This window comes from Ictalurus punctatus, chromosome 9 (assembly GCF_001660625.3).
Source record: "Ictalurus punctatus breed USDA103 chromosome 9, Coco_2.0, whole genome shotgun sequence".
Taxonomy (NCBI): Eukaryota; Metazoa; Chordata; class Actinopteri; order Siluriformes; family Ictaluridae; genus Ictalurus; species Ictalurus punctatus.
In genome coordinates this window covers 15,040,001-15,065,800 of record NC_030424.2, presented here as the reverse complement: position 1 = coordinate 15,065,800, position 25,800 = coordinate 15,040,001, and the positions used below count along the sequence as shown (strand labels likewise).

The 25,800-nt window shown below is 42.7% G+C and overlaps 1 protein-coding gene across 1 annotated transcript in view; it reads right to left on the bottom strand.

Moving 5' to 3' along the window:
* Positions 1-2,888: 2,888 nt before the first annotated feature.
* The window catches only part of jmjd1ca (jumonji domain containing 1Ca), a 71,531-nt gene continuing 48,619 nt past the window's right edge, over positions 2,889-25,800 (bottom strand). Inside the window, exons 4-27 of the mRNA XM_017476719.3 lie at positions 18,879-18,984; positions 17,720-17,844; positions 17,463-17,600; positions 17,313-17,354; positions 16,926-17,052; positions 14,956-16,709; positions 14,168-14,322; positions 11,484-14,002; positions 10,690-10,891; positions 9,524-9,753; positions 9,114-9,266; positions 8,930-9,019; positions 8,681-8,802; positions 8,413-8,509; positions 7,595-7,758; positions 7,214-7,504; positions 6,813-6,981; positions 6,401-6,491; positions 5,888-6,018; positions 5,570-5,692; positions 4,963-5,102; positions 4,590-4,793; positions 3,546-3,677; positions 2,889-3,422 (exon numbers count right to left, since the gene is read on the bottom strand). Of these exons, the coding sequence (XP_017332208.2) occupies positions 3,321-3,422; positions 3,546-3,677; positions 4,590-4,793; positions 4,963-5,102; positions 5,570-5,692; positions 5,888-6,018; positions 6,401-6,491; positions 6,813-6,981; positions 7,214-7,504; positions 7,595-7,758; positions 8,413-8,509; positions 8,681-8,802; positions 8,930-9,019; positions 9,114-9,266; positions 9,524-9,753; positions 10,690-10,891; positions 11,484-14,002; positions 14,168-14,322; positions 14,956-16,709; positions 16,926-17,052; positions 17,313-17,354; positions 17,463-17,600; positions 17,720-17,844; positions 18,879-18,984 (7,407 nt within the window). The 3' untranslated portion in view covers positions 2,889-3,320. The remainder of the gene's footprint in view (positions 3,423-3,545; positions 3,678-4,589; positions 4,794-4,962; positions 5,103-5,569; positions 5,693-5,887; positions 6,019-6,400; positions 6,492-6,812; positions 6,982-7,213; positions 7,505-7,594; positions 7,759-8,412; positions 8,510-8,680; positions 8,803-8,929; positions 9,020-9,113; positions 9,267-9,523; positions 9,754-10,689; positions 10,892-11,483; positions 14,003-14,167; positions 14,323-14,955; positions 16,710-16,925; positions 17,053-17,312; positions 17,355-17,462; positions 17,601-17,719; positions 17,845-18,878; positions 18,985-25,800) is intronic.

Genomic DNA, 25,800 nt, shown 5'->3' with positions numbered 1-25,800 from the left:
AATGGAGCCTTATGAACTCTTTAGTGCTGTTGAGGAATCATGACCATACAGAGCAATATTAATGTTTGTTTGTTTATTGCTTTTTAACGGCATGTGAGTAAGAAGGCTATTTCATGGCGAGTTCAGGGTAAACAATAGCAGGTGTACAATTTATAAAACTATATAAGACATTTAAGCTTAATACAAGACAGAAATTCTCAAATGTGTTTAGCTGGTAAATCCATAAATGTTTCCATAACACATGTCTCTGAATAAAACCCTGGTCTGATAATATCAAAGACTTTGCATTTCAGTAGGATGTTTGATAGCCAAAGGCATTTGACAGGGAGGATATAATGGAGGAGCTTCACCTGTCATTAGAAACCGGTGTGTGTCTCAAACGACCCAGCTGGCACCTAGTGAACATAACTTGACATGCCTAGACTTAAAGTTAGGAGAGGATCTTCTTTTTATACCGGGGTACATTTCATACAGTTTATTATTATTGTGTTAGTCCCATTCCATCTGCCATTTGTTAGCGATATAAGAACTTATTAATGGTAAAATGTCAGAAGGTGGTATTTGACAGCCAAAGATTTCCAGGTTGAGGGCCTCCTTAGTGGCAGTGTCTGCTTTCTTATTGCCCGCCAGACCAGTGTGACCCAGCAGAGCTGTATATTAAAGTTTTCTTTCTGTTAGAGATCGACTTTTGATAAAATGTTGACGATTATGGAGTGGTCGGTCTTTATGTATTCGAGCTCTTGAAGGCAAGACTTTCGGAAGAGCCCTGATGGAAGAGCCCATGCCTCAGCTGTAAAGATTTGTTCTGAGCAATATTAATCATTAGTTTGTTCATACTCAATTAGTCAATCAATCAGTCAACAAACAAATGCACTTAAAAAAAAAATACTCAGTGAGAACTGAGAAGCAGCATTCAAGTCACAGTCACATTCAATTTAAAGGTAATTGCAGGCTTGCACATCAACTAGGTTTTGCCTGATCAGTGTTAAAAGATGTCTCTCCTGAATGCATGTATAATCTATTGCTCTCTGACTGAAATAATAAATAGGTTCTGGAGCTCCAAAGGCACACATATTCACCAGCAATGTCTCATCTAATCCAGAGTCCTGGATAAGGGTGAAGACCTGGAAATACGTAAAGCTCATGATTGTCATCACATATAGATGAAATTAACACCTCTAAACAGTCCCCTAGCACAGTCCACAGTCTCTCAAACATTTCTGAGAAGACAGCATAGAGGCTAGAAGAGCAAAAGACAAGCGCTTGATCTCAGAAATATTGCATCTGTGATGGTGGACAGAGTGAGATTGGTGGAGAAAAACGGGCCTGAGGTTGGAAATTGTGTGAGTTTTCCTAACTCTCCCACTTTGCCATGCTTACCTGCTCAGGGTTCCTAGTCTCTCCTACATCTGACCTCCAGGTGGATATTAAAATGGCATTGACACGGTTACATAATGTTGTGAGTATTAGGAAATCCAGTCATTGATGTAATAATTAATAATAGCAAAACAACTCTATAGCTCACTAACCTGCTGAATAATATCTAGGATATTTATTACAGCAGTAGAGCTTTTTATATCACTGACGCGACATATTTTTATATAAAAATTGCCATTAGTTTCAAGTTGACATTAATTATAGGTTTACTCGTTTCTGAGTTATTCATAAGAACTATATGAACTATAAGAACTATGGACTGTATTCAGAGTTGAGTTAAGCAAGAGTTACAGAGTTAGTACCCAAATTGTACACATCGGTATTCAGATCTCAGATGTAAGTACAGACTGAAGTGCTTTTTATGAAATGAACTGTACTAAAACTGAAAAAGTGTGAATCCCCTGGCTGTGCTTCACAAATCCCTGGGGGTTCCCAGACCCCACTGGTACTAAAATGCATACAGGGCCATCAGTAAATTAGCAGCACTTTAAGTGATGTGCATAGTAACCTGATGGAACTCCATTCATCCATTTAGTGTACCGCTAATCTTACCCAGGGTTGCGGGAAGCCTGGAGTCTATCTGAGGGAACTCAGGGCACGAGACTGGGTGCCAACCCGGCGCATGGCACAATCGCACACACTCACACACTACTGACAATTTGGAAATAATACCAATCAGACTACAACACCTGTCTTTGAACTAGGGGGAGGAAACCAGAGTACGCAGAGGAAATCCCCAAAGCACAGGGAGAACATACAAACTCCACACACAGGGCGGAGGCAGGAATTGAGCCTCCAACCCAGGAGGTTTAAAAAGTATATAATTTTAGATGATAAAAATCTAGATATTAATTTATTTTATTTGAATACTGTCAAAATAACAGTTTTTGAAAAATCTATGCTGAGTTTGATGCGCTGAGGTGATATTTTGCTTATTTGACACACAAAACTGCCACAAAATGCTGTTTTATGAAGAACACAAAACTCCTGTTATTGATCGATTCCATTTTTAATGGAAAATGTAAAACATCTCTTTAGCTTCAATGTACATACAGTAGCAAACAACACATACAGCAAATAAAGCACACCATGTTATAGAAAAATCATAATTAATATATTATATATATGTATATTCTGCTATTTACATATTATTATATTTCAGCTGAAAATTTCGCAAGAACCTTTTTTAAACAAACACATCATATACTGTAAATTCCTTTATATTCTCCTTCTGCACAGTGAATACCAGCCAAACTGTTAATAATTTAATATCACTTTTAAACATAAACAATAAAAGCTAACAGCTTGGTGTTGGCAGACATAAAGGAATGCTGCTATGGTTGTGTTGGCCTAGCTGCTCTCTCGACTGTCTGAACCTCAGTAGACAGTAGAGCTAACCGTTAGCAGCACAATAACTACTGATTAAGAATGTCTCAGAGCATCATCTTCTGGAAAAAAAAAAAGCCTTTGCTGTTGTTCTTTTGCATTGGTTATCCACAGCATACAGCATGTGAGAGCTCGAAAGTGCTGTGCTTAGCAGTTCACCTCTCTTCCTACTCAGCAACTTTGCAGCTGCCTGCTCAGGAGAGAGATCCACTTCCTCTGTTCCAATGTTCAGACATGCCTCAACCTCTCACCTCACTTCCTGGCCAAGCAGGAAGATATCAGGGTGGAGCTGAGCTCTGGTGAAGATACAGTGACAATAATCAAACAGAATATGGTGACATCATGGAGGAAGTGTTGGGTTCTTGCACAGAAGCAAAATAGTGTTTATGGTCATTGGTGTGAAATGTGCGACTCTGGAATTGGTTCGCAGAGAAATGGTTCCCCTCTGAAGATTGTCTGCACCTGGCGCCATGCTCACATAGTGAGCACGCATGCCGTCAGCATTCTTCCTCCTTCACCTCCTCTGTGCTCTGCTCTTTCAAGTGCCGGCTCAGAGCGGCCACAGCGTCCTTCACTGAGTGGTAGAAGATGTTCTTTACCTGAACAAGCAAGATGAAAGATGCAAAGATGACTGCTTATCGCAGAATACATCCATTTCTCTTGGCTTTGCACGTCATACATGAGTAATGAGTGGAGACAGCGTCACAGGACAGTGCTGTTACCTGTAATTTGTCCTCATAATTAACTTGGTCTTTGAGAGGGCGGAGCTCCTGGGTCAGGAAATATGAGTTGTGAGCATGTTCAGGGGACACAAAGTCCACATTCACCTGAATGCAACTGTGCAAATTCATCACCTGCACATATGAGAAACAACACATACAAATTTTATTAAAAAAAGACAATAATGAATACTTTCAGATAAATTACTATTAAAAGTAAATTTTTCTAACACCGTTGATTTTAAATCATTGATTTTCTAACACCTTTTCAATAGGTGGTGCTGAAATACTCTCATATAGTCTTATAGCTGGATATGCTCCTTCCTATTAGAGTGCTCCTGAATGGCTCCTTTTTTTTGTTTAGCATTGTAGATTAAAAAAGATGCCAACCCAGCAATAACAACACAAATTAAAGAATAATAGACACTGTGATATAGGGGTGTGCATGGGCCTGGGAATGGGATTTTTAATCACACTCATGCTCGCTTCTGCAGTTAATTTTGTTTGTGCCTGCCTTCGATTTTGAACTGTTTCTGTTTCCCAAAACATAAACAAATGACTAATTTAAACCACAATGCCTCTGACCAAGATAAATCAGTTACTGAGGATGATTGAATGAATGTACTAAACCTGCTGTGCAGCACGTAGAAACACAATGCCAGGTCTAATATACGCCTATGCGATTCAATATGGCCCTTCTGTGTGTGAGATTCATATCTGACTGCCAGCTTCCACCTGTACACGAGTAAAAACCGCAATGTTTTTATTGGATCCCACAGGATCCCAGTCCTGATGCACACCTCTACTCTGGTATGTATGTACCTTTGGCAGTGCTAAATTGCATCAAATCCACACACAAAAGGCTGGGGATTCAGACTTGTTACTAGTACCACACATAAGGGACTGCAAGATCCTTATCAATGCTCTTCTACTTGTACTCTGTCGCTGTCCTTAATAAAGCATGTGAGATAATCAGAGCTAATGTGACGGAGTATGTGGAAGATGTGGAAGTATGGAAGAGTGTATGTGGAAGAGTATGTGGAAGACCTGGTGCAGAGCTCCGGCAGGAATAATCACAGTGTCTCCGTAGAACTGTAGCAGTGTGCGACTCTCCACACCGTGTTCATCCAGAAGCCTCTGCCGCAGCTTCGGGCTTAGGTACCAGCACCCCTCACGAAGAGGGTCTGCCTCATTCTCCAATTCTGCCTCAGAGTCAGCCTCAGCATCTGCCTCAGCACGCTCCACTGTTACCTACACACACACACACACACACACACACACACACACACACACACACACACCCATACACAAATATATATTTAAGGATTAAGGATCACCCCAATGGATATTAACTACATGCCTACTTTATTACACACACATTAGCATCAAATCAGCACTGTTTCAATGAACAGTACCATACCGTTTGGAGGAATTCCTGGATCTTATGGAGATCTTTACTCAGGTAGATGTGCCACAGTGCGCCTGGAGTTTCATCGGGATCTCTCAGCCTCTTCTTTGCACTCTCATCTAGATCCTCTCTCTCTAAGAGTTTCAAAACTCCTGAAAGGCACAAACACAGAGTTACCACAGTGATACACACTAAGGGTCATGAAATCCTTTCAATGTACGTGAGTGGTGTTTTGGCCGAGAGTGGCAGAGTTACAGCGTGGCAGACTCAAATGATGTTATATACTCAAATGATCATCATAAAATGATGACATATATATAAGTCTGAGTTTATTGTCAATGACTACCAACAGGGAACACGTGCCAAACGGAAAACATGAATTAATGTGGCGCACTTGCCAGCCAATTAGAAACAAGTATTTCAGTGGTCATGTTATAAACCAGAACACAGAATAATATACAGTCATATAACCCACCACTTTTGATTGGTATGTGTTTCCAACCAAAATAACAGTTATTTAACATGTTATGTAGTTATTTTATTATGATTTATCCTATACATCAAATGAATTTCAGTGCCACAGGATATCCTAAGGTTGCATTCACAATTAAGGTCTAACCTGACTTGGAGAGCGCTCCATTGCCCTTGGCTACACCCACGTAGACCAGAATGCTCATAGTGTCAGAGATTTCAACATGCAGATTGCTGGTTCCAAAGTCCTGCTCTGGGCATGCTGTCACACCTGCGTATACACACACACACACACACACACACACACACACACACACACACACACACACACACACACAGACACACACAGAGGAATATTAAAGGGACTGAGCTACTAAAAATAGACTGCTAAGCTGGATTACTAAAACAAGGACTCGGTATGACAGGTTAAGAGGAACAGTAGGAGGTAGAAGGACTAGGGGAATACCATGTGCACAGCAGAGTCGAGGACCCAGATCTGGACGGATGAAGAACGATGGAAGGCGAGAGGCAAGGTTGAGGGCGCCATCTGGACCAGTGTATTCTGGAACTGGCAAAGCCCTCATAATATCTTCATACCTAGAAAAGACAATATTGTTTTATTATCCAAGGCATGTACTACACACTTCTTCTGCATACCTACAGTAATACATTTGTTCAACATAAACTCGGCAGGTAAATACGTCATTATATCATCACAAATGACACAGGTAAAATCAGGACATTATTATTTTGTTACAATCAGACCGCACAGCTATCAAATGATTAACCGAGATCTCACTTTGGAAATGTCACAAAACGTTAGACTGTAGAATAATGAGCATAATCTTGAGCTGCATATAGGGGTGTATATTAAAATATGTTCAAGTTGTATTCAAATGAATGAAAGGTTATTCAAATTATGTAGGCGGTGTGAATGTAAAGGGCAAGCTGAGAAAATGTACTGGTATGGAGCACTAACCTGGATGGCATGAGTGCCAGGAACTCTTCCCCTGATGGCCAGTCCTTCAGTCTGTATACAGCATGATCACCTTTAGCAGATTTAGTTCTCTCTGATGAAAAAACAAACACATACAATATGAAAAAAAGAGATAACACTGTAACTGCAGTAATCACCAACCATAGTTCTGGAGTACCTTTTGCTCTGCATACATCATTGTTTTCCCTGCTGTAATACACCTGATTCAACTAACCAGCTAATTAACATCATAGCACAACCTGCAGTACACCACACCAAGCCCTATCACCAAGACTGATATATAAATACAAACAGGCCACAAGTCAAGCGAAATGCTAGAAAATACTTGGTGAGATTTCCGTAAGTGTCAAGATTTACTTGACACTTACGTGTCAAGTAAGTGCTGAACACTTACTTGACACGTCCTCAAATCCATCCCAGAATTCCTTGACGCAGGTGTTTATGATGCTCCCATCACGACAGTTGTAGAAATCACTGTGGAGTGCTGAGAATTCTCTGCTAAAGTGTTCTGGCTTCCACAGACTGGCATTCAGACTCTTGTGCAGGCCAGAGACCAGTACCGGCTATGGAGAAACAACATCATCAAAATCAGTCTGCACCTTTTACTAAACAGTAGCAAAACATGTTATTGGTGCATTGTGTTGAGAAGACATTATTCCATTTAGTATTCCACTTAGCCAAATGTCAGTTAAAAAGAAGGTATTTCAGTGATGTTCTCTGTCCTAAAATGCACCTGCTTTTTCTTGTCTCTCTACCCAGGGACAGTTATTGCTCAAACTGCTCAGTAACACAAACCTGCTCTTGTGTCCAGTTCTCTTTGAACAATCTTTGGTTGCCTAGGTGACGATGATCTTTAAGCCAAAGCAACCGATTGTTGCCTATCCAATCATGTGGAACACTGTTATGCGGGTCAGCCGACGGGATTTGAATAGGCTTCACCTCCTCCAGCGCTAGTTCTTCCTCCTCCTCTGTCAGCAAATCCTGGTTCAACCCAAGTTTGGTCATCTTTGAGGCGGGAATTTTGTTCTCTACTACTGAGGCAATAATGTCATCCAGGAGGTTGGGCATGCGTGCTTTCTGGACAGTCTAAAGCATAAGGTACAAACAAAGTAAACTAATTAACGACTTTAAGACACGACAAGAATACAAGAATGTGAGGCGGCGTCAGGGTGTGACCTGATCGGTGTTGTTATAAACTGGTGCAAATGCGATTCCAGGCCCGGCGGATCCCAGCCGCAGTTTTCCAGCTGTGGATGTCAGGAGGTCACGCAAAGTGGAGCCCTGCTCTGGGCTGCCTGACTTCCTGCCCAAATTCTCCATATCATCACACTCCAGTTTTCCTAAGATACACAAAAACGTACATCGGCACAACCAATATTTAAGTGAAATGAGGATACTGCAGTTTCCAGTGTCACCTAACCTGAGAAAAAAATGCTTTGAACCAAATTAGGTTACATTAAGAATTAAAAAAAAAAGCAATATTACAAGCTGCTTGATTTATTAAAGGACAATACTTGGCAAGCATGGTTAAACTAATAAATTTGGTTCGTTGGGATAAATTCACACCTTTAATATCTGTATACCGTGTTGATATTTCTGTAAAGCTGCTTTGAGACAATGTCTATTGTAAAAAGCGCTATACAAATAAAATTGAATTGAATTGAATTGAATTAATAGCGTTGCTACTTCTAGCAGCACTGCATTTCAGACGTCTTCTCAAAAGCAGTTATCTCCTCACAGCACCCGAGTCAAAGATCCTGCCAAACCACAGTCCCTTTATATACTATAGATATGGCCATACCTGACCATCCTAAAGTTGCCACAAAGTTGAAAGTACAATTGTCTAAGATGTCATATGTATGCGGTAGCATTATAATGTCCCTTTACCGGAACTACGAGGGGGAATTAATCACCCTCTCTCTCTTTCTCTCTCTGAAGTTTCTGTAGGCTTGAGATGCCTGTTAAGAATGGAGAATAAACAAGTCTTTACTCACCTCTTCTCTCTGTGGAGATCTTGTGAGCAGTGTTCTGTGCGCTCTTCTGCTGATTTCGCTGCTGGCTTTTCAAGTCGTACTGCCTTCTCTCAGAAAGCTGACAACACAACACAATCATTTCACTTTTTCAGCATAAAGCATACACTGTACTGAACGGTGCAGCTAAAATTGAAACTTGAAAGCGCTGTAAGGTAAAAATGGCTCCATACAAGCCATGATTCAAGAATAAATATATGTACTAGAGAGCTCAGCAAGAAGATTTTGTCACCTGTAAGAGGCCGTTGATGGTGGATCTGGAGAGGAAGGCGCTACTGCCAAAGCAAGAGCACTGAGAGGGGATGCCGTATTCTCTCCTTATAGAGTGCATGGCACTCTGTAGATCTGCTAATACTGTAGGTCATACAGAACAATTTAATATCGGCCTGACGTCTAATCAATATGACTGACAAGAACCTTACTGTAGGTCAAACTATGTACAAAGACATACACAGATGCACCAGATACACACATCACTCACCTCTCTCTGGAACTATTTGAGTAGGCATTAGGTTCTTCAGGTCATGGGGCTGGTTTTTCACACACCTCACCCAGGCATACAGCTCTTTATCTGAGGAACACAGGAATATACAATATACACATGTGCAATCACACAGCAAATGAGAAACACTCACAAGTGAGTTTCATATAAGTGTATTTCTAACCTTTGGCACTCTTCTTCTCACGGGCTTTGTAGCAGTCCATGCACACCACAAAGCCACATTTGTGACAGGCCCAATGCATATTAAACAGAGTAGCCTCACATGCGTCACACATCTCTCTCACACCTCTCACCGCTCGCTTCCACATTACCTGGGCTACACACACAGGCACACCCACAAGCACACACACACACACACACACACACACAAAAGAAGGGAAAATGGGAGGGTTGAAAAGTTCATCTTAACAGAATGAAGGAGAACAATGCTGAGTTATTATTTGCTCATATAATTCATAAATAAAATGGATTTGTTGCATTGTATGTTTACTGTAAGGTATTTTTACAAACTACAATTATAATACTATGTGCATATGTTCATACACACACACACACACACACACACACACTCACTGTCTTTCTTGACCCATGTGATAGCAGTGTTTTCTGTCTTGACAAGCTGACAAAACTTGTCTCCTATGAGCGTGAGAATATATTTGGCGGTGTCCAGTTCCATCTCCCTTTGCTTGTCTTCCTCTTCGTCCTCAAAGCCCGCCATCCACACTCGCACTGCTTCTTCATCAGTGTCTTCAACAACAGAGAAGCCGTCCACACGCACTACTCCGTTCTTGCTGTATGACAGTCTACAGCAGAGAAGGGAGGAGGAAGCAAATACCATTACCAGAGACTTTGGTGGTAATAAATGGTTGCTATCTGGCTTGATGAACAACTAAATAAAACCCAGCCTGAGAGTGCTGAATTTTGCACTTTGTGGCAGAGTAATGCTGAATAAGAAAGAAGCTGCCAGCATGTATTCCTGGACAAAGCAATTTTAGATGGGCTCTCAGGAGCTGTTTTACAGACAATGATTAAGGTTAGTTGATTTAAAGGCACTGGATTTATAAACCTGTTCTGTTCTCATTAAAATCAGCTAGAATTCCCAATTGAGCAATGATAAATAATCATAAAAACTTAGCTGAGGGTAGAAATTAAATTAGTCACCCTTCAGCAGTTCTTTAAAGTGTAGTTTTCACTTGCCTAACTAAAATCACCATGTGTTCTGGTGGGGGGAAAAGCCGCTCAGACAAGCTATAAGTATGTAGCCACAGATCCGTTAATGAGCTAGACAGCAGGGATTGTGGAAAACTATGAGGGGGTAATTGGCAGAGGAAGAACTGATCAGCAGGGAGAATAAGGAATGAAACTGAGGTAAAATGACTCCCACCCCAGTGTTGCTGTTTTAACAATCTGGCTAACTTGGCAAGCTGAGTAATTTACAGCATGCCGTAGACCAAGCAAGGAAATCAGCGTTACCGGAGGGGTATATGAATAATGCTAGGAGGAGAGAGTGCAGAACAACTGACCCTGGCAGAACAATGAGAGGTGAGTGCTGACACTGACCATCAGCAGCAGTAAATAACTCACCGAACAGCACGATGAGTGAAATACTAGGCTAGCAATACTAACAGGTGAAGATAACTCAATGCTAGCAGGTGCCAGTTCCTATTGTTCTTTAGAAAGAATGCTAGAATGTAAGGGAGCTCCCATAATCAGCCACTCCATTCCCATTGGAGGCTTACCTGCGGAAGTAGTAGAAGCGACAGAAGACAGGTGAAATGACAGGCTCTTGGGCCTTGCGTGAGCGGTCCAATCGACATTCCCGGCATTTCTGCACATTAGCTCCAATCTCTGCACACGAGTCATCCTGCAGGAAGGCCTCGCCGCTCTGCTTCAGCTTCCTTACCTTCCTCCAGTCCTTTAGCACTGAACGAGGAATGCCGTCTGAAGAAAGAGAACCACCAGAAGCCTTTATTATCCATGTTCATTGAAGCAGCCACAAAATACAAATACTAGAATTACTATTGCAATTTATCGTTCTCGCTATGGTGAAGGACTACCTTTTTTTTTGGTCTTTCACAGGTTACACCATTGAACATTAAAGCAATACTGCTGATGGCTGAGAAATGATAAGGTCTTTTTCTTTAAACTAAAAAAAGAATCATTCTCACAGCTGTGTTCTGTCTGCTCCTTTTATTGAATATAGGTCTCAGTGTGACAGTATGCTTAATTGATACATGCCAAAGTCAGTGGCGGAAAATCTTCCAAAAACTGCTTAAATCAATTTAAAAACTGCTTAAATCAATCTGTGCAGCACTGTACTGGATATCTGCAGCATGGGCACAGCTAGTCAAATTTACAGGCAATAAAAATAACACTGTTAATGACAGTCATTCAACTGAAACTGTAAAAAACTGTTGCATAAAACCAGCTTAAAAATTTGCTGTCATGATGATCAAGCTCTCATTTCTAAAACACGTCACACACACGAGCTCTGAACAAAAGACAACAAAACAAAATAACAAAAGAAACTTACTGCTAGGCAGCCTGTGCTGAGATTTCTCTTTGGTAGTCTGGATTGTGCCATTAAGTTTCCCCTCATCCTCTTCTCCCTCTTCCTCTTCCCCCTCTCTCTCATTCTCACCCCTCTGCTTTTTCTGGTCATTCTGCTTCTTTTTGAATGCAGGTTTGGGCTGATGAATGCTCCCTGGGTTGGATTTGTGACACTCGCTTTCATTGCTCGAGTCCCCCCCACTCTCACTTTCAAAGCGGGACTGAAAGATCCGTTTCTCCCCGTGATTATCCTTCTCTATCTTTATGTCGGCTGGGTTTGGCTTCCTTAAATTAATGCATAGTTTCTGAAAGTTAGACTTCTTACTCTGTAAGTTGAAATTTCTATCCATGGTGGGCTTTACATCTTCTAAAGTAACTTTATTATCCCCTGTGAGAGGTGTTTTTTTATCCTCTGTGTTGGACTTCCTATCTTCAACAAGGCATTTCCTGTCTAGAGTTTTAAATTTCCTATTATCCAGAAAAAGTTCTTTGCCCTCCTGTATGGGCCATTTATCCTCCAGTCTATTCACCTCCTGTTTGATGGGCAGAGAGACAGTGGTTGTGGTGGTTAGTGTGGTACTGCCCCCTGCTGTCTCTGAGGTGACACTACCTCTGTCCTGCTCAGAGTGACGGGTAAGCCAAGCTTTTTTCAGTTTGTGGTAATTGTTCTGACCAGACTGGGCAGGTTGGTTAGTATGGGCTGAAGGAGACAGAGGCTGAACTTTTGCCACTGAGCCTGGTTTGTTGGCTACAACCCCAGTGACCTCAGGGGCTAACCTGGGGTATTTGGATGGGCTAGGATTGAATATAGACTCTTTATCTTGGTCCAGAGTGTGTGCAGTGCATTTGGAATTCATAGTGTGTGTAGTGCAAGTGTATCTACTCTTGGTAGGGTTCAAAGTGTCTGTAGTGTGCAGGGGCTGGACTGCATGCATATTTTGTCTTGGTTCTAAAGCAGCTAGTCCAGCTCTGCGTTTCTTTACATGGGGGATGCCTCTAGGGGGACAACAGGAGAGATTCACCTTTGGCTGAGCTACCTTACCAACATCCTCCTTCTCCTTTTCACACTGCTCGGATACTAAGTCTCTTCTTGAGTGCGGTGTATCTACATTAACAGAATATTTCACCCCACAGTTGGAAAAATGAGTACTCATATTTTTAGCCATGTTCAAAGGTGTGTTGTCCTGTTTTAAAGCGACCATGTTAACAGGGTGTACAGTGTCGACAGGGGTCCACAGGATGCCCCTCTTACACTGAACATAGCCATCCTTCAAGTGTGTGCTTGGCAAACTTTCTAATGTTCGCATATGGTCACACTGAACTTGGGAAAGCAACCTTTCAGTGATGGTGTGGTTCACAGGTGTGTGCATGTAACCAGAAGAACGAACAATAACAGAAGCAGTGGCAGCCTGTGTGTTCACCAATCCTCCATTGGGCGTGTGACCGCTTACCACTCTTTCTCGGTTGTGCACAACACCACCCCTCTGCAAATCATAACCTTTGTTTACAATGGATATTGGCTCAGGAGCCACCCTCTTTCCAGCAACCGCTCCGTGTCTGAGCTCGGGCATCAATGTGGGCGGCCTGTGTTGATTCTGACCTTTTCCCGATAAGCCCATTGGCTGGATGGGTGTCAGGGTAGGTGGTGACAACCTACCTTGCCCTGCCTCTTTAGACATCACAATGGGTAAGGCTGGGGGGTGGAATATGGGGGCCCTGTGCAGTGAGGTTACAACACGAGAAGAAGAAGAAGAAGAAGAAGAAGAAGAAGAAGAAGAAGAGACAGAAATGAGAGAAGTGGAGGAGCCGTTTCTCTCCATGCTACTGACTTCCAATGGGTCTGTGGAGATAGCTTTTGAGATCAACTGTTCTGTAATCTTGCCCAGGAGACCTTCCTCTTTCTCAGGGTTGCGCTTGATGAGGGGTGGAGGTCTAGCCTTAGCTGTGCTTTGTGTACTAGGTGAAGAGAGGACGGAGGCAGCAGTGTTTGGGGAACTCAGTCTCTCGTACAGCTCCTTGTTGGGTGGAGCTCTACGCGCAGAAGCCTTGTTCTCCACACTGCCAGCTGCTGGGGTGTAGTAGCTATTCTGCGTGAGTGTCGGTGAAGGCTGGGCTGACTGCAACCTGGGAGGCACGCTATGTCTGAACATGTGCATCTCTCTCTCACGCTGTTGCTCTTTCTCTCTCTCTTTGAAATGCAGTGAAGGAGTAGGGCTTTTAGGGTAGGGTTCTCTGTCTGAGCTGAGTTTGGCTGTGAATGGTGCTACTTCAATGCTCTCCTGCAGAATGCGCCGGCTCTCCTCCTGGTAACAGCTGGTGCGGTCACCTGTAAGGTCATACACCAACTGGGGCTGTTTGGAGCGAGCAGAAGGTGACTCTGTGACTGTAGAGTGGGATGTGTGTCCATTCTTTCCCACTACTGCCCTAATACGCTCCTGTTCCACCTTCAGCGGTACGTGGATGGGGCTTTGTGTCTCTGTAAAAGCCCTCCTCTCCGGTTCCCTAGAAACCGGAAAAATAGGCAGAAATGTACTTTGGCAGAAAAGCACTTAACACTGTTGTTAAAATGAAAAGTCATACCTATCATTCCAGACCTGATTAGTAGGGCTATTAGTATAATGTGTGTAGTGTATGAGTATGAGTGTGAATGTATGAGTGTGTACTCACTCTGTGCTTTTAGAGGTAGGGGTGCTGGGCTGGGCACTCCTGGATGGTCTCTGGGGTTCAGCGCTTGAGGGCCGTACAGGTAGGGGGAGTCGCAAACCCTGACTTTCTGCACTGGTTACAGGAGAAGTCTGAGGGACCCAGGGGCTAGGTGTGTTCTGTGAACACACAGACAGTCAGACACACAGACACACACACAAGCACGATTCATATAAATACATTTATAATACTCTAGGAACAAAGTTTTGCTAGCCTATTGCAGTTTTAGGACTGCCTACTTTCACAGGAAGAGGCCCCTGGTTTGACCAGAGAAAGCGAGTTCTATAAATGAAACATACCATGGGTCACAAACATCTCTTGAGTATCAGACAAAACTCCTCAATCATAGAGGAATATCTAGTTCTACCTGCAGGGCTTTTTACTTTTTTCTCCACATCTTTTTTTTTATTTTTTTTTTTACATCGTGTAGCTTAGGGTTGTAACCACAACAACCTAAAGCAACATCCTAACCACAATACCTAAACAGAATTTGGAATTGAAAATAAAAATGACATCCAACCATACTGATAAGTCCTTTTAGTGTCATTATAAGCAGTAATGCACATAACATATAATATATCGTGGCAATCAACAGGTAATATGATGCATTTATGATAGAACATGGTACAAAGCTTATGAAATCAATGCAACCTCATTCATGGAACTCTATCCTACTCTTTCACCCCCAATATATCATACTATTTTGATATAATCTTTAGCACAATAGTAAATGGTCTTGAATGAACCCTTACCCTCCGCAGGCTAGCCTCAGACATGCTTGCAGTCTCTGAGGGTGTCCACTTGGACCCTGGTATTCCCAGACCGTAGCCATGTACCCCATTAGGAAAAGGGGGCCAGAGGACTGGGTACAGGCCCATTGGTGCCAGGGAAGCAGTTCCTGGTCCCTGGCCCAGGAGAGACTGGGTCGCCTGCAGGGTCAATGGGTGGTGGGGGAGACCCAGAGGCCCCAGCCGAGCATGTCCAGCCAGGAGTGCTGAGGGTGGGGGCAAACCAGGCAGGAGAGAAGGAAGCAGGTGAGGGTGGGGGATGGAGGGGTGAGTAGAACACAAAGGAGACTGGGAAGGGAGGGGAAGAGGTGAGAGGTGTGCAGCAGGACTCATGATCTTGGTGTGGGATGTCGTGGAGGTAAGGCCGGGGGAGCTAGAGGAGGGAGATGGGCTCTTCAGATGGTGTTTTGAATGGAGGTTGGGTGGGGTGTGTGGGGGTTGGACATAGGTAGAACGGCTCTCCAGTTCTCTTCTCACAAGTGCTGGGTCTCGATACACTGTGAAAGGCTCATTTCTGTCAATGATCAGTGGACTCTTAGTTGGTTTATCGGTAGAAGGCATGTGATTAGGGTTATGGGCAATATTCTGAGGTGGGGTCCTTGATTGAGCCTGTGTATCTGTTTTGCTAGGAGAGGGTGCATTATGTTGATGAAGGGTTGGGGTAGAGGTTGCTTTGGAACCATGTGTGCTTTTAAAGCCCATGAGAACTTTATCTGTACTGACTTTTGAGGGCAAACTGCGCTCTTCAAATTTGGCAGCTTGAGGAGAGGCATTGCACTTCAGCCTGGTAACCTCTGTAATCTCTGGTGGCTTGGAAATCACCTCAAGAGAGGAACAAGGACTTAGGCGTACAGTGGTCTTGTGGGTAATTTCTGAGACAAGAGCAGCATCGTGTCTAGGACTAGTAGCTCCAGGGGACTGACTTGACTTAACTACTTTAGCAGAATCTACCTTTGTATTGCAAAGCACAGTGGGAGAGTGAGTCAAAGCTACTCTCGGCTCTTCTTCCACTGTTTCTGCTGAGTCACAACTGGGTGTAATGACTTCTGGGCATGTCAAAGCAGAAATCCTGACCTCTGGGTCACCCGGTGGAATCTCCTGCTCACCCTCAACACCCTCGCACTCTGGTGGTGACGTGTGCAACAACACACATGCAGTCTCCAAGGAAACTAGCTGCTCATTCTCTTGGGATGCCAGTAGGGCAGAGACAGCTTCACAGTCCTCTTGTGATGCACCTTCGCTCTGGTCTTCCATCTCCATCACTCCATCTCCCGGTTCCATCTCTGCTTTATCACAGCCCAGTCCCATAGTGCACTGTAGTGAACTGACTGTTTGGTACACGCCATTGCAGGGTGTGTTGGTTAGATGAGCCTGCAAGGGCATGACTTTCCCTACTCTCTGGCATTCATTCTCTGCTAATTGTCTAGAAGAAAGTTCTATGCTTTTGGGAGACGAGTGAGCCTTCAGGCCATGTCCTAAATGTGCTGCAGGATTGTTGACTGTCTTGCAGTCAGGTGACTTCTTTAAAGATTTTCTCTGTAGGTTTTTTGAGTCCAAGATGCTGCCCTCCGTATCACTGCACTCTGACTGGTCAGAGCCACTGTTACCTTTCGGCCTCTTCAACCCAGCACTTCTACTGTCCATTTTGTCCTGCTCTTCCATATCCACTGCTTTCCTCCTCTTCCTCTCGCTATGGTTGATCCTACTCTTTGAGGAATCTAGAAATAAGTAAAAGGAATAAAGTAATAAAACTAGAAATAATAGGTGTGCAGAGGACTCTACAGGAAGGAGTCTATTTCAGGCACCAGACACTGATTGCTGAATGAGAATGCCCTCTCCCTAAAGAGCTAATGTAATAAATCTAAATGCAGCAAAATGGAATTCAAACAGTGAGGGAGCTGTTAATATCAGCTTAATGTATGGCTGCACCTCACCTGCTCTCGCTTCATCAGCTTCACTCTCCTCCCTCATCCCATCTGTGTTTTCCTCTGTCAGACTGCAGTTGGAGTTCTCTCTGCACAGCTCTGTCTGTTTCCTCTGCACTGGCCCCAAGCTACACACCTGCAGGAGAGAGCAGGAGAGAGCAGGAGAGAGCAGGAGAGAGCAGGAGGGAGGAGGAGAGAGGCGGAGGGAGGAGGAGCGATAAGTGTATGCATGAGCGTGGGTGTGTGTTTATAGTACAGTCAATAAATCATAAGCTCTGTGTGTGTGTATCTGTGATCTGTATATGTGAGTTATAAAGTATCAAATTACTTACTGTATTTGTGTGTGTGTGTGTGTGTGTGTTTGTATGTGTGTGTGTATAAACATGTTTGTGATACCTGGTCTGTTTCTGTACTGTTTCTTGACCTGTTTCCTGCATTCTGAAGGAAGATTAAAAGTCAGCAAGAAAACACAAGTGAACACTACAAATATTCACCGACTTAAACACATACACTAAAAAAACAAACAAACATGAGTATTTTACTCACCAGGGTGATCCTGCTGATCTTGTTAGTGTGAGGTTTGCAATTTGTTGTGCCATTTTCTTCCACTAATAACAACTGGCTAATGTCATCCAGAACCAGCACATGCACAAGCGCTGGGTCCACACTCAGAGGCTCTTCTACCTACAAGGACAGGATCAGATAGAAGGATGTGAATGACACATAGCATAGCACACTTCACTCCACCATACATAATCTACAATTGCTTGGTCAAGCACAGGAAACAGCGTGTATGTTTGCACCTGGTCGCTCAGGACAGTCATGGTTCTGCTGTTCTGATCATGATGGCTGACAATACCATGGAGCCACTGAGGTTTGGAATCAGGTCTGAACACCTTTACCCTGAGGCCCTTCACACTGCCATGTCCTGCATAACACATATAACAACTGTCAAACTCAAAAAAAAGAAGAAAAAAAAAGAACCTTTTTTCCCCCGTACCAGATTGTAAAAAGTATGCTGAATTTGGTTACTTTGCTTGCCAGAATACCAAGAGCTCTGAATCGGGACACATGTGGGTAGTGTTACATTTGTGTAGATCTGTTAATGGTGCACGGTTGTTATCACAGAACCATCTTCACATGAGTCACCAAAAAAACCACCACAAAAAAAACAAACAAACCTGGGGTTACAACCAAAATCACATGCCATCATACTAGTTAGTATATTAAAATAGTCTGACATAGTTTTCACATTACAAATTGGCACGCTATTTTGAACGATATCATGCCCAAATAATTCAACTCGGCCCAGCAATCTTTAACACTAGTGTCTTGTAAGTTTCCCACTGAGCAGAATAGAAAACACAGAGAAGTTCTTTTTGGTCGGATATATCAGTATTACACCAAATGCTGGGTAAAAGGCAAATCTAGGCATATCAAAGTAAGCAAACTCTTCCATTGTTGCTACTGTGGTTATTGTACTGGCACTGTTTGGCAAATGATTTGATCACCCTACAACCTCCAGGAAACGGCTCCTATGTTCACAGGCACCATTATGTGATGGGAAATAAAAACACCCAGGAATCAGATTAGTAAGTATAAAGCGTCATACTGCACAGTCCTGTTGAAAAGTGGCATCTAACAAAACAATATACCGTCTAACACTATGCTGAACAACCGAACTCAGATTGGAGTGCAATGAATTTCAATGTAACCATGTCAAATCTTCAGATCGTACACACAAGTAAGAAAAATACAAATAAAAGCAGACTGAGCAAGAAAATACACATCTGATAGAAGGGCTCATGGTCAGCTTTGTAATGAACTAACAGTGTGAGTAAACATTAATAGGAAAACTCAACTCAACAGAAAGCCTGACAACATATTCCAAGTGCTTTGTCAGCTGAGGGATTTGAAGAGCTTCCTCATTTTCCAGCGACAGAAGAAAGTGGAATAGATTACCTAGCTGAAGAATGTGCTGGAACTGCCGATGTCTGAGCCAAGCCTGGAGCTGCTCATGGCTTGAAAGATCTTCTCTCAGCACTGAGCTCCTGCCATCCACTTCCCCCTGCACGCACACACACGCACACACGCACACAGAGTTAGCATGAGAGTATGATTCTTAAAGGCTAGTAAATAAGTAGGAGTGATGGACATACACAAAAGAGCTGCAGACAGTGGGAGAGAAAGAGAACCAGAGAGACTGGTAGAGACAAGAACGAAGTGAGATATACATATATGTACATTCATATAGTGACACACACTCAAATGCAGTCTCTCGATATTACTCATCCAGATAGAGACACACCCCCTCTCTGTGTGCACACACATACACACACATACACACACACACACACATACATGTACATGCACACATGTACACACAGATTTAGAGTTGAGAGCTACAAGTTATGCAAGAGAAGCTGGAGTACAGATAAATTTAGCGAACTCTTGCTGAACTACTGTATCCTGGGTTGTTTATTTAAAACAGAATCACACACACACTCACACACACAAAATACAGAAATGACCAATAACCATCACACAAAGACACACATTATGCCTATTTTCACACTCACACACACTAAACAAAGACAGCATACAGTATCTTTCATCACCCTGAACAACTCAAATGACTTCCCCTTGTAGTATGTCAGCAAACTCCCTCCCCCTCTCCCCCTCCCTTTCTCTCCCCCCTCCCTCTCTCCCTCTCTCGGCGTCTGTTTCTCTCCATCTCTTTTGCCATCAAGCATGCACACACACACACACACACACACACACACACACGCACACACAGGATTAAGGTTGATCCCTCTCACTTGGAAAGGTCACGTCTAAGCTAGGTCTTAACACTATTAGCTGTGCAGAGAGTGTAAAATGTGTGTGACGGCACAGAGAAGCATGGCTGCCTTTGTTTTAGTAGTTAAATGCTGGCCATCAGCCTTCTCCCTTTCTCATTCTCTTAGGTGTTTTTGGCTTTCCGGCTTTCATTCCTGTACTCGGAATGTGCGTATGTAGAGTGTCAGGTGTGCATAGTCAGATTCCTTCCATTGCAGACACATGACCAAACCCATTAACCTGTCAAAGATTAAAACACTCCCTGCTTTACACCTAAACACACTGTTTAACACATTATAGTTCATTACAGCAGGCCTAACGCATGATAATGGCTGTTTTCTCATCTGTCCTCAATAAAAGGCAGTTCACAATTTGGACCAGTGAAGGCACTATGAGTTTTAATAATAATAATAATAATAATAATAATAATAACAGTAATAATCACATTGAGAATAGTAATATAAGAAGAAGCTGTACATGTTCTGCTAGAAAAAATTGAAGTCTGCCAGCCTTATGAAAAGTATGAAGTAAATTAAACAACATAATTCTTAGGACATGCCATGCTGCTTGTTAGATAAACACAGTATTTAATATAATCCTGATGGGGAATTCAGAGCGTAGATCCAACTTCACAGCGTGTTCCTTCCTAAAACAAAACACACACTGCAGGACCACATGACCTCCCCAAAATGACTTGTTTGATTGAATCATCCTAATGATCGTTATGACACTGTTAATTAACCATTACCGCTGATCAGTGCATTTCTGTTATGAGCTAATTATTTCATTTTGGATGCCATAACAATATCAGAGCTCGGCGAAAGAGCTGATATCCAATACTGACATCCCTGCAATCAGGGCCCGGAGCTATCTATAGGCAGAGTAGGCAACTGCCTAGGACCTCGGGCTTGGAGGTGGGGCCTCCATAATGGTAACCTCCTTACGTGCTAGTCCACCAATCAGGATAGGCAGGAAATGACTAGGCTCTTTGTCCATTGGATATAAGTGAATTGTCACTCACCTGTAGTGACACCAATTAATGTCACCGTTTCAAAGTGGGTCCCACCCTTTGAATGTATCAAGAGATAGGCTACGATGAACAAAATGCAAAAATGCGACTATTCTGCAGCTGACTGACTTTAAGTTAGTGACTTTATGATGGCGCCGAAACGAGTACATCCTTTAGGGTCTGTTGAGCGAAAGGCTAAACAGCCATGCAAAGATAGTGGCGCTCATAATGCAGGTATGTAAGCTGTCATCATCCATATTGGAGTGATTGTAATGTATTCTAAAAAAAAAACTGTTCTGTCGATCAGTGTCATGTCGGGATAGATCGTTCGCAGGTTTATTCTGAGTTCAAAAGAGGGCGAGCACCACTGACGCATTGAGACTGTCGCTTTGAATTCGTGTATACAATGACATCGCATCGGGAGCTGACTTGCAACATACTAAAATAAAAGTAAAGAAGTTTGTATTCAAAGTCAAAGAGCAAACACACTAGAGCATTTTTTAATGTGTCAAAACAAGTACATCAACTGTCTGTATGTATTCTAAATTCTGCTGATGTTTACATTACTGCTCTAATGTAGTACTTCATTTTAGTTTTCAAATCATAAATACTGTTATATTTATTGAAAAATAAGCATACAATTTTATGAAGAAATGAACTATTCTTTCTGCTTAGTTGTTTATTGCTTTCACTTCCACTAGCAGTTGATTTGTGTATATAGTGCATATTTAAGGTATTGCACTACAACACATAATATAACTATATTTATAGTCTATATTGGTTCAATAGGAGGGGGCAATCCTGTCCATACCCAGCTTGGAAAAAATGATAAAGGCACTGAAGTTGTGTCCAACAATTGTTCGTCTGTAATTATTTGTTGGCAATGTAATATTGTCTTGTATTTTTTTCTACTTTTTATTTTACTGTACAGAGTAGGCAAAACTGTTCGTTATCCCAAATAGTGGGAGGGAAAGGTAGGGGAAGAGGGGAGCATGGGGCAACAGAAAATTTGCCTAGGACCTCCAAATGTCTAGAACCGACCCTGCCTGCAGTAACCAAGCCTACTTGCTAAATATACGCTAATTCAAATGTAATTCATCAAGAAGGGTTAGGAATCTTAGAGAGACAAAATCTGTGTGCCATCAATCAACATCACACTCATTCATAGCATAAAATACGTCAGGGCATTGAATCGGAAAATCTGTCGAATCTGATCCGGTGCTAATCCAGCATTTTAGTCTGATAGTGATACTCAATCAGGTCAGAGCATGCCTAATCTCAGCAGGAATACACAGTTGCAGTACAATTCCCCTGGAAGCTGCTACATTTTGTCAGCCTGATCGATGAGAGATCTCACAGAACATCAGTGACAGTACCAGAGACTGGACAGACAGACACATGGACACACAATCACACACACACACACACACTTGTCTTACTATCTTTGTGAGCACCTTCCATTAACATTAATGTTGCAAGAAATACTAACTCTATCCTTAAACGCAGTAACTAAAAGGAGAAAAACAAGCTGAAGCAGTTTTTCTTGTGGGGACCAGCCAAAATCCAACTAATATTCCTATCATTGTGGGGACATTCAGTGCCTACCAAGATATAAAAACATGCCTACCCACACCAAGGTTATATATCTTTAACGAAAACTATCACGAACACTAAAACTATGAGTGAAAAAACATTTTCATTAACTGAAATAAAAATAAGAATGTGAGTTTCCAAAGAAACGAAAACTAAACTGCAGCTATAACCTCCACCTGCAGTACAAATGAAAACTAAATAGAATTTCAGAGAAGGAAACGTACGTTTTTGCATTTTAAACGATGGCTGATCTGACTTTAGAACAGAGGTTGACCGAATCATAAATGACCGAATTTCAGCGAAATTCAAACATTATTGATAGATTTTTGTAGCTTGTTAGATATTAGATACTTTTGCCTCTTAATAAAAAAATAAGCTGAGGGAGATTTCCTTGTGGGGACCAGCCAAATGCCAACTGATATTCTTATCATCGTGGGGACATTTGGTGCCCACAAAGATATAAAAACACACACACACACACACTCACACACACACACACACACACACACGCGCGCGCACGCACACACAAATACACAAAAGCAAACAGCCATGCCCAAATGCACACAAACAAGCGCACACACACACCGCAGGAGAATTCCTTGGCTTCATTAGAGAAGCTCTGGCAGGGAACGCAGAGACTTGATTGGGATGCAGTGGGCATAGATCTAAATGAAATGCGTTAAGCGGGGCTGTTGTGATTAACTGACTGCTGAGGCCAAAATTGTGATGTCGATTAATAACTGATTAAGTGAGTGACCCTTAGAGCAAACCACCCAAAATTAAAGGCAAATTAGAAAAAGACTGTATCCTTCTCTTCTACTACAACTTGTTTTTGTTTATAGTTAAAACTGCGGCAGGCTGGAGCACATAATCCGCTACACACTAATGTGTATTATTTTCATCTTTAATGTGCACCAACAACATGTAGTTCGATGCCACGTGTAACATGAAAGCATCATCGAGGCAAGCTTTCCAAAAGACTCATAAATCCCTGAATGATTAAGGAATTTGTGCAGCCTAGTTCGACAGGTGAAACGTGTGCTTGTTTGTGTTTAATGGGCTCTAATAATCTGAGTGCATGTGTGTGTATGTGTATGTGTGCGTGCATGAGAGAGAGAGAGAGAGAGAGAGAGAGAGAGAGAGAGAGATAGAGAGAGCACAAGCAAGAGAGTGAACAGCCATCTCTGATTCCTATCTGACCTTGTATATGAGACACACGGGTATGTGAGAGACTGGGAGAGTGGAGCAGACTATATACAGAGAGAGAGAGACAGAGAGAGGAAAGAAAGATAGGGAGGGGAGAGGGGGAGTGTGTATATGTGTGTGTGTGTGTGTGTGTGTGTGTGTGTGTGTGTGTGTGTGTGTGTGTTTTACTCATCTGTGCCTCAGTTCTCAGGACGAAGGGAAGACATGATTTATTCATTTACCCGCAGGCAGGTTTTGATCTCTCTCTCTTTCACACACACACACCACACTTTCTCTCATTCGCTCCCTCTCACACACATCTCCCTCCCTTTTTCATTCTGTCTCTCTACCTCTCCACCCTACTGTTTCTGTGCCTCTCTCACCTCTCACTCTATTTCTCTCTCTGACACACACACACACACACAAACACACACACACACACTGCTTCAATGGCTTTTAGGAGGAAAGGGAGGGGATAAGAACAGATGAGAAATAAGAGGATAAATAATTGTGTAGTGTGTGTGTGTGTGTGTGTGTGTGTGTGTGTGTGTGTGTGTGTGTGTGTGTGTGTGAGAGAGAGAGAGAGTGTGTGTGTGGTGGGTTAGGGGAAAGGGGCGGGGACTGTGGGGGGGGGGCTGTGTGAGCAGGGTACGGGACTAGAAGAGCTAGCGGTGATTGTAAGGTTAATTAGTGTTAATGAATATGTTACATCTTTTGATTCAGTTGACTGTTAGAAAAACCCCCCCCAAAACTCTGAATTCTGAAATAAATTTCCTTAACTGATTCATTTCTGTAACTGATGCATGCTTTCACACACGCTCTCTCTCTCACACACACACAAATTGTACACACATTTGTTTTCTCTCACTCTCTCTCTTCTTGTCAATGTTATTTGTACATAAACACACACACACACACACGTTTGTGTGCTTCTCTACTCCTAATGATCCATTCTAATGCACTCTCATTATCTCAGCCCGCACACACACACACACACACACACACACGCACACACACACACACACACACACACACACACATACACAGTTGTAAGATAAACATGCAACTGCTGACAGCCTGAGTGAACACACCTTCCTCCCCTCCCCACCTGACTCACTACACACACACTCCAGCGCTTCAGTCTGGAATTAATCACTCTGACAGAGTGGGAGAATGGTTCCCAGTATCAGCCCGGTTCTGTACATGGAACAATGTGTGCAATAATCGATGGTGGTTTTCAACTAACAGTGATGGAAACTTCGAATACATCATCACCTTAAAGCAGTAGTGTGTGTATAGGAACTGTCTTTATCTGCTGCATCACTAGCTAATGTGTGATTAGGAAAAGCAAGAAGTGCAACATTTTTCCTTCTAGTGAGGAAACTCACTTCACCAATTCAATTATAATGGAAGTCTGAAGGCAGCCGTCGTTAATAAACATTTGTATGTCATCTAGTTTTGTAGAACACTGTCATGAATTATTTTCAATCCATCCATCCATTTTCTGTATCACTTATCCTACACAGGGTCGCGGGGGAGCCTGGATCCTATCCCAAGGCGTGGGACACTCTGGACAGGTGGCCAACCCATCGCATGGCACATTCACACACTACGGACAATTTAGACAAGCCAATCATCCTACAACACATGTCTTTGGACTGGGGGAGGAAACCGGAGTACCAGGAGGAAACCCCTGAAGCACGGGGAGAGCATGCAAATTCTGAGCACACAGGGCGGAGGTGGGATGCGAACCCCCAACCCCAGAGGTGCGAGGCAAACATGCAAAACACTAAGCCACTGCGCCCCTCCCCTCCCCTCCCCTCCCCCCAACATGAATTATTAAGTATTTGTTTGTTGACTTGGTCACAGGGAAGAATTTATGCATATGTGCTAACCTCGGGATAAATAAATCAGAGTTAAAACACTGTTGGCGTTTCTGAATGATGCAACGGAAAAGCATTCACCAACATCATAAGAGATATCAAGACGAGATATCAAGTGAATCTGCTTTCTATCAATGATATTATGCAGCACAGATATTAACGCAGAAGTCAAGTACAAATCTGCAGTTCTTTCCAGACCATCAATTTCTGATCATTTGACTACAGATTCCTGCAGGTTACACGCTGTATTAAACACTGGTTCTGCGCATAAAAACACCCAGACGACCATGAAAAGGATCAATGTGCCTCACAGGATGCAAATACCTGCCGGCACAGTCGGGTTCAGGTGGGGTTATGCGCGCTGTAAAAATTATTA